General features: G+C 44.1%; 1 protein-coding gene across 2 annotated transcripts; it reads left to right on the top strand.

The window, feature by feature from the left end:
- The first annotated feature begins 764 nt into the window (after positions 1-764).
- LOC127753790 (protein AGENET DOMAIN (AGD)-CONTAINING P1-like) lies at positions 765-6,095 on the top strand. Of its 2 annotated transcripts, none has more exons than XM_052279215.1 (5): positions 765-1,813; positions 3,365-3,548; positions 3,726-3,847; positions 3,920-4,058; positions 4,152-6,095. In XM_052279215.1, exons 1-2 carry the CDS (start codon positions 779-781, stop codon positions 3,413-3,415), a joined length of 1,086 nt encoding a protein of 361 aa, XP_052135175.1. In that variant the 5' UTR covers positions 765-778; the 3' UTR covers positions 3,416-3,548; positions 3,726-3,847; positions 3,920-4,058; positions 4,152-6,095. The 2 variants fall into 2 exon arrangements, with proteins under 2 accessions (XP_052135175.1, XP_052135174.1); XM_052279214.1 differs by having other exon boundaries at positions 3,641-3,847; positions 4,152-6,093.
- The last annotated feature ends 3,411 nt before the right edge of the window (positions 6,096-9,506 follow it).

Consider the following 9,506-nt stretch of genomic DNA (forward strand, 5'->3'; position numbering starts at 1 on the left):
ATATAGATGAAATAAAAAAACTAATTACACAGATTGCGTATAAATTGTTAGACGAATATTTTAAACCTAATTGTGCCTTGATTTGACAATGTGGTGTTACAGTAAACATTTACTAATGATGGATTAATTAGACTTAATAAATTCGTCTCGCAATTTACAGACGAAATCTATAATTTGTAATTGATTTTCTTTTCACATTTAATACTCTATATATGTGTCCAAATATTTGATGCGACGAAAAAATTGGGAGTTTGAAGGGAATTAAATACAGCCTATTACAGTGTGGAAATTTTCTATTTCAACACCTCAGCCACGCCTGTGATCCAACATGTCATATCGAACTGGCAATACAGGCCCCTCAACCGCACTTCCTGATCCCACTCACCACTCCCTGCAACCGCATTCACCACCCCATCCACTGACAAGTGGACCCCACCCCTATCCAGAAAGGACAAAAGCCACAGAGAAAATGGAAAAACCCCTAGTCCCCTTACACTTACACCGCGCAAACCCCGACCCCCAAGCACTGACGAGTGGCCCCATTCCCCTCGCACACCACACCATACCCCACTTGTCAGTGACACAGGCTGGACGCCTTCCAAGTAGCAATCGGATGGTAGTAGGCCCAGGGAAAGTGGGATAGATACACGAGTCGAGTCGAGACGCCGCGCATGAGGAGGTGTGGGGGCCACCTGTCAGTGACCCCACGTCCCTATGCCTTTAGAGCTCCCACCGCCACGCGCCACCCAAAACAAACCCCCCATTCCTCTCCTCCTCCATGGCCACCGGCGGCTCGCCGCCGCTCACCGGCCGCCGCCGCCGCCGCCGCGGCGAGAAGGTGCGGCGCTGGACAAGGCCGAAGAAGGGCTCGGTCTCCCGGTCCCCGCACTACCCGTGCCCCGGCGGGGAGGAGGAGCCCCCGCCGCCGCTGGCGCCCGGCACCGACGTCGAGGTCCGCCTCGACGGGGACGGGTACCACGGCACCTGGTACAGGGCCGTCGTCGTGAGCTTCGTCCCGGCGCGGGGGCCCCGCGCCCCGGCGCGCTACGCCGCCTCCTACGCCGACCTCGTCTCCGACGACGGCGGCGGCGGTGGCGGCGAGCCCCTCGTCGAGCACTTCGCGCTCTCCCACATCCGCCCCCGCCCCCCACCTCCCCCCTCCTCCGACGACCTCCGCGCGCTCGCCCCGCACCACATTGTCGAGGCGTTTCACAAGGATGGGTGGTGGTCCGGCATCGTGCTCGGCGGCGGCGGCGGCGGCGTCGTCACCGTCGCGTTCCCCATCACCCGCGAGGTGATCGACTTCCCGCCGCGCCTGGTGCGCCCGCGCCGCGACTACGTCGGCGGCGAGTGGGTCCCGTCGGAGGCGGCGATCGCGCACCAGCCCAAGCAGGCGGCGGCGGTTAGGATTTACCGGGTTGGGGACAAGGTGGAGGTGAGGAGGGACCGGGAGGTGTACGGCCGCTCCTGGTTCCACGCCAAGGTGACCAAGGTGATCGACAAGATGAGCTATCTCGTCGAGTATTCCGATCTTGAGAAGGAGACGGTGGACTACCTGCATTGGCAGTTCATCAGGCCGTCCGAGGTGCGCTCGCCGCAGGATTGTGATCTCCGGTTTGGCCCCGGCGCCGCCGTCGAGGCCTACTGCGACGGGGCGTGGTCGCCTGGCGTGGTGCGGAGAATTGTCGGTGAGGGTGAGTACGAGGTAAGTGTCAATGGGAAGAACAATGAGATTGTGGTGACCAAGGCGCGGGAGCTGCTCCAGCCTCAGTACAAGTGGAATGGGAAGAATTGGAGGATTGTTTCTGCCAAGGTAATGGCGGAATCTGTCTCTGAAACTCTGCGTATTAGCATGTCGGGTGTCTGCTTGCATGTTTTAATCTTGTGGCTGATGTTGATTGATATTGTGTGCTTCATGACTGCTGATGCATGGATCACCCTCTTTGAACAATGCTCATAGAGATTTGCTCCGGTCCAACGAAAAGTATTTCGAGGTACCGGTACCTCACGGTACCAAATTGTTTCTGATCGTTGGATCTATCAATGCCTATCCTGCCCGCCCAGTTAGATCCAACGTTCGGAAACAATTTAGTACCGTGAGGTACTAGTACCTCGAGTTACTTTTTGTTGGACCGAAGCAAATCTCATGCTCATAACCTTATGAGAACAGGATACCTTGGTGTGTTTAGGTCCGACATAGTGCAACAAGAAGTTTCAAGCAAACTTATATTTAACAAGTGATATTACACAGCAAGCATTTTGTTGAATGCTCCACTCCTGTACTGAAAACACATGCTCGATTTTTGTTGTATTGTTTCCACAACTTCTTTTTCTTCACCATTGTACTTTTGATCTGGGGGGAGTTGGAGCAGCTACCATATGGCTAAGGTCAGCACGATGTTTTGTGGGCTGTCGTCAAGTCCTGGATACTTGTGAAATTTGCTCTGGTATATTGGATTAAGCAACCTATTGTTTTCATATTCGAGACTTATAACCCTATTTTCAAATTGTGCTTGGCAGTTGTGCAGAACTCCCACATAATTTGGAGACATTTTGTCTGAACTTGGCAAATAATCTCTCTCTCTTCATATATGTACCTCTCCATGATTGAATTCAGACAATTATTGGTTTCACAGTTGGTTTGAAATGTTTGGCCCATCATTATCTTTTACACATGTGTGTTATTGCATTTATTTTCTGTATTTGTAAAAAGATTCTTCTTAAAATTGTAAACTAAAATAATTTCAGCGAAAACTGAAAAAACTTCTGTACAGAGAAAATCATATAGAACTAAAAAAAACTCTCATCCATGTATCAAGAAAATTCTATAATAAGACAAAAACTTTCAACAGACATAGAAAGTGGTAATTTTTAAAATACTAAAACTTTCTACCAGAAATAAAATGCTTCCTTTTCCTAAAAAGGAACCAGAGATATTCCCCTACAATGACCTAAAATTTGTCGCAGAGGGCCCATGGTCAAACAACTGAAAAAACACAAAAAATGGAATCATGCTAAACATGGGATAAGGGGGGAAAAAGAAAGCTGCATTTAACAGGAAAAAATGGGATCGCATGCCTTGGAGGAATGTGAAAAGCTTATATCGTTGTAATGATTAGAGCCAAAGAAAGAAAACACATAGAGGACAGAGAACTGTTTGTTGGCCATGAATGCGCAGCCATGACATATTTTGTTTACAGTTACCTGAATACATGTTTCAGCAGTCAATTACACATTGTTCTATTCGCTCATCTTCATATTTTTGCTATTGTTCTTGCCTGCATTGGTTTCTCTATGATTGTTATTTCAATAGCTTATATGTCAACTCGCATGATCCACTCATGATATTTCTTTACTTGTATAGAGACGCTTGAGCCACCAGTTTGTCTGGAAAAAACCGAAGGTCACCAGCTGATGAACACTCCAGTGATGATGAACAAAAACAAGATACTGAATCTTCTGCCTGGACAATGTCAAGGAAAAGGTCAAAGAAGGAATTCAAGGCAACAGAACCGCCTGAAGTCAACTTACCTGAAGATTCTAATGCTGTAAGTCTTGTGCTGTTGACTTTTAGGAACTTGTCCATCCCGTATCCATATTCATGAGCATTTTTTGTGCTGCTTGTCAATATGTTTTGCAGGTGTCAAGAGAGGGTGATAGTGGTTCAAATACTAAGTATCAACAAGATGATGCGTCAAATCTAACAACTGTTTTACAATCTGCAGTTGCTACAATGAAGGGCTTTGAAGAATCAGATAGCCAACATAACTCGTGGGATGCAACCAGTACTGTCCAGCCCAAACGTAGAAAGCAAGCTGCAAGGCGACTGAAAAGATATTCTCTCGAGGTACGAGTCTTTGTCTTGATCACATATTTCCATTGGTTGCCACGTTCCCACTCTGCTGTGTATCTTGTTCAGAGACAGTTGGAGGGTGAAACTCATATTCAGCAGCAGCTTGATAAGACTTTGGAGGATAACCTGAATGCAAATCAAGTAACATATCAAGAACTGTTGCCATTAACACCTCCAGGCTTTGAATCAATTGCCAGTGGAAAACGTATGTTCTGGGAATTCTATCTTTGCTGTAAATGCTCACTTATTTTGTTGCATTCAATGTAACAGTTTTCTAATGATGTTTTTTTTGGGGCAGGTTCTCGTGATTGGAACACTGATGGTTTGTCTGAAATTAACTTACATTCTAGTCTGTTCGATGATGAGCTGGCTGCTACAATCAGTAGCATTTGTCAAGATTATCATAATGGAGATGCGGAGACTGACAATATGGTTACCCAAGTAGCTGAAATCAGCCATCTTATGGATAAACCTATGTTACCTTTTGACCTTTCGGTTGGATATGAGGTGGGTGGGAAAGAGGGAAACGGATCAACCCACTTACCTATTGGGAACAGTGGGAGTTTTCCGTGCACCAGTGACAACACCATATTAAGGAGCTGCTCATTGGCTGGGAATTCTATGGCTTCAGATGTCTAAGTGTCAGCTCCCCGGTCAGCAGGCCCTATTCACCAAGACTAAGGATACATGGTCTGCATTTGAAATGATGGAAGTGTTTTGGAAGGATCCACAGGAGCCGCATTTCCTTCCACTACAGCAGTTTCCAGAAGTGGTGCGTGAAAATATGGCTATAGGGTTATTTTGGTCATATATAGATGCTGGGGATGCAATAAGTAAATTACGCATAACGGACAGCACGAAGATATTTGAGAAGCACAACACAACACTCAACTATTTAGTGGAAAATGGATTCAATGTCCAGTCTTTGCAGTGCAAGCTAAACAAGGCGCTGCAGTTCAAATTGGATCGCACCCGTTCTCTCGCATACAGGGAGAAGCTGAAAGAACAGGTGCTGGAAAAGCAATCTTCCTTGTCCCGCATTGGTGCATCGCGTGATGAAAATGATAGTGCTATGGCCAAGCTCGAGATGGAACTTGGGAGACGCCGATGGGATGGCCAGATGATGTCAAAGAAGATGGAGGACGAAGAGGCAGAGCTGTGAAGACTCAAAGCGGAGGATAGCAACGCTCAGGAGGCATGCCGGGATGCTGAAAAACAGTTTCGCAGCGTCCTGGTTGAGGAGGAATGCATTAACAATTGATAGCAGGTACTAGCTTCTTTCGATGTGTCCCTCTAACTTATGCTCCAGCCTTCAGGGCTGTATGTGTATGCAGGCGCTAATCTAGGGCTATTTCGATGTGTCCTGACCTTTTGTTGAGATCGTCTATCTATGCTAGTCTGGTATGCCAATTATCTATGTACTTAGGGGATCGTTTGGATATATGCCAGTCCTAACCAAACCAACTCTTTGCCAATTGTAAGAAATGGTTGCTGCCAATTTATCTCTTTTGTTGTAATGGCTGGCCTCTTGTTTGGTTTGCTAGCAAAGGTGTGCTTTGGCTTTCAACTAAGTCAAATCGCTTTCTTGGCTTGACTGAGAGATGCAGATTGGCTGCAGGTACAGCCGTACAGGAGAGTGAATTGTTGAATTCATGTACAACTTGTTCTTCATTTCCTGTGATACAAAACCAAGATTGAATTGGTTTGCAAAGCATGTGGTTCTGACTGTGAGGGTTCACAAGTTCACTTTTAGTTGGGTGTGCCCTCGACGGAAATTTGGTTATAACAGCTTATGATCAAGTCTTAAACATGCATCTGCCTTCTTGCGCTCTGCATCTCTTTCATGTCTCATCACAAGTTTATATATCTTCTTCTTTGCACTGTACATCTCATTCATGTCATCCGTTGATCTAGGCCCTCTTTAGATCTACTGGTAAAATTTTACACCCCATCACATTGAATATTTGGATTTATGTATGGAGTATTAACTATAGACAAAAAAAAAACTAATTACACAAATTGCATGTAAATTGCAAGACGAATCTTTTAAGCCTAATAGCGCTGTGATTTGACAATGTGGTGCTACAATAAACATTTGCTAATGACGGACTAATTAGGCTCAATAAATTCGTCTCGCAGTTTACAGGTGGATTTTGTAATTTGTTTTGTTATTAGACTACGTTTAATACTTCAAATGAATGTTCGTATATCCGATGTGACACGCCAAAACTTTACGACCCTGGATCTAAAAACACAGCCCTACTTAGACCAATAGTTCACACAGAAAATTGAACCTTAATCATCTACTCCTGTTGCAATGCACGCACATTTTGCTAGAAATATATACTCCCTCCGTTCTAAAATAAATGCAGTTTTATACTGTGTATGTCCAACGTTTAACCGCTCGTCTTATTTAAAATTTTTTTATGTTTAGTATTTTTATTGTTATTAGATGATAAAACACGAATAATATATACTTTATGTGTGACTAATTTTTTTTGTTTTTTCATAAATTTTTTAAATAAGACGGACGGTCTAACGTTGGACACGATACCCATGGCTGTACTTATTTGATATAGAGGTAATAATAGACAGATAGAGATTGATTGAAGTTGTTTCCGCAGGGTCCTTCATACGTCGCCCGACTCCATTGCCACTACTCACGTATTTTTCCTCTCCTTCAGTTTGTTTTTTGTACATCTGTTGCCATATATCAAGGACAAAAAGTGGACTTTCTCCTTTCTGCTATGGATTGAAGTGCTCACGATCGTTTAGAGGCCCAGCCTAGAAAAGCCCATCTCTGACTCTCTGAGCCTCCTAAGCTGCAAATGCACACACAATGGGCCAAAAAACTAGTAGTTAGCCGAGTAGAAATGTACACCGTGGCATGTTTTGTTGTCTGTTGGTGTTTAAGGTCCTATATACTCCTATGGGGCTATGGCAAGCAACACTATTACTCCATTGGTCCACGTGTAATGCAGGTAAATTCTATTACATTTGTGACAAGAATTTGTGGACAAGATTTGGTATGCATATGCATATGAATATGGCGTTTTTTCTTCTTCTTTTGAAGTGGACTTGTGTCATAAGTTAATTAGACATGAACCGGCCAACAATGATAGCTGTCATTTGTTTCTGTTGGTCACACGCTAGCTACAGACGCTAGCTTAAACTAATCTCTCTAGTTAGGGAAATGGCCACGTTTAACTAACCAGACAGGATATACAGTATAAGCATTATTTAATCCTCCGTGCTTGAACACAAAGTGCACAACCGCATGCAACCGCTTACTCTCGTACACCTGCTAGCCTGCACGATATAGTACTTAATAATAGCGGGCGCACAAAGTTTGCGACCAATCAGTTAGGCTACATTGTTTTCTTATGATTAAGATGCATATTTTATCTCAGTTTCATAACCATGTTTTAAAAACTGCTAGATGATGTCTTTCGTACGAAACCTTTTTATATGTAGGTTTTTCGAAATAGTAGATAGATAAATCCATGTTTGAATTTGAAACAATTAAAACTCAATTAATCTTCCGATCAGAGCACTACATCATCTACCGCATGTTCGATTAAATCAACCCACACACGCGTGGCCGGCGCTGATTATATATGAGATTAGGGTACACACCGTTCCCTCCGTCTCACTAAGACTTTATTTTTATGTTATCGTGTCTAATGTTTGACCGTCTATCTTATTAAAAAATATAATTTTTATTTTTAAAAAATAGTTACTCCCTTCGTCCCAAAAAAGAACTCAATTTCTGGATTTCCATGTCTAACGTTTGACCGTCCGTCCTATTTAAAAAAATTATGAAAAAAATTAAAAAGATAAGTAATGCATAAAGTATTATTTATGTTTTATCATCTAACAATAATAAAAATACTAATCATAAAAAATTTCATATAACACGGACGATCAAACGTTGGACACGAAAACACAGAAATTAAGTCTTTTTAGGACGTAGGGAGCACAAAATACTATTCATGTTTTATCATCTAATAACGATAAAACTACTAATCATAGAAAATACTCCCTACGTCTTAAAATATAAAATATAAGTATTTTTAGTTATGTATCTGGACGGATGTACTATTTAAATAAAACGAGACTCGAACGTTGTACATATCTAAAAGCTGAAAAATGAAGAGCGAGTATATATCTTAATTAGCCACCGAATGCACGCACGTACGTGTGTCCTTTAATTTGCCTGGACACCAACGGTAGGTAATCGCACGGCGGTTAGCGTTAATTAAGTAGGGACCAATTAAGCAGCTAGCAAAGTGACGGTTTGGTTTTGTCTTTGGTCTAACCGCACGCGGCGGCAACAGTCGTAGAGCTTCGCACGCACACGTGCGGGTGTGGGCCCACACCACCCGACACCGAGTCGTGCCGAAGCAATTCATCATTGCAACTAACCACCGCCGCACCGGCCGCTTGGCGACGACGCGTACGTAGCTTCCGCGAAGCACCTGCGTGCGTCTGTGCATGCGACGCATACGGTTTTTTTTAGATTGCATATAAATTTTTATTAATTAATCCGATCTCTATATTCACATAGGATATACACAATCAAAATGATACAACGAGAGTTAGATTCCCCGTCTTCGAAGATGCTTGTATAGGTAGGGTTTACGTGTGTATGTTTATAGGATGAGTGTGCGTGCGTTGGGAGTGTATGCGTTTTACTGTGTAATTCTAGAAAAAAAAACATGTACAACCACAAAAGAGAAAAACCTAGTCAGGTGAGTTGACGCCACATGCCACTGGTTAATTTGTCCACCTTTAATCATCAGCATCCAGTCAGAACTAATTGACCCAGACGCGAGCCGATGGGATTTGCTTCCGCTCCGTTGGATTCATAGGCCACCACTATCCATAGAGTTGACGCCGTTATTGCGATCCCCTTCCACCTCCCAGACTCTAAGGTTACCATCGAACTCTAAAGCTGCCATCTCTGCCGAGGTGCACATATCTTGCTGAAATCTTAGTCCTCCGCTGTCACCGCTGAGGATATCCTATTCCACCTAGACTCCCTACAGGCATTCGCCACCTCTAGGGCTGCCGCCACTGACGGGATCCACCTTCGCCTGATCCTCTCCCCACCCCCACCCCCAACCCCCTCACCAAGAACCTTGCGCTAGCTTTCATGCCGTCATCGCCGAAGAGATCCTTTCCATGTACATACATATATACATGTATACGACACGTGTACCTACTTAGAAGCAAGTTTAATAGTATAGCACACTACTAGCTCCAAATTATCTATAGCCAATGTAATAGCTAATTTATACCATAGTTGCTTACTATACTATTAATTACTTGGTCCCACTTATCATACATATATTACGTCTTAGAATCCGTGCTGCAGCTGGCTATCTGCTCTTCTCTCTCTACCTTTATCTTTTTAAAATATGTTTATAATTGGTTTATGGCTTGCTTGTAGCCTGAATCTTTATCTCTACATCTATCTGGCTAGATGCGAGAGAGATCAGCAATGCAAAGGCGAGGGAACGAGTCACCAAGTTACCCTTTTCCTCCACGTACACCAATGCGCGCGCGCGTGCGAACGCTTTTGCGCGCACGTACGGTCGCATCCTATGATCAAGCTGCAGGTCGGTCGGGGTCCATTATCCATACGTGTGCC

Source organism: Oryza glaberrima, chromosome 11 (assembly GCF_000147395.1).
Source record: "Oryza glaberrima chromosome 11, OglaRS2, whole genome shotgun sequence".
Lineage (NCBI taxonomy): Eukaryota > Viridiplantae > Streptophyta > Magnoliopsida > Poales > Poaceae > Oryza > Oryza glaberrima.

Coding starts and splice junctions, on each gene's coding strand:
- LOC127753790 (XM_052279215.1), top strand. CDS start 779: ATGGCCACCGGCGGCTCGCCGCCGCTCACCGGCCGCCGCCGCCGCCGC. Junction 1,814..3,364: donor GGAGGATTGTTTCTGCCAAG/GTAATGGCGGAA, acceptor TTACTTGTATAG/AGACGCTTGAGCCACCAGTT.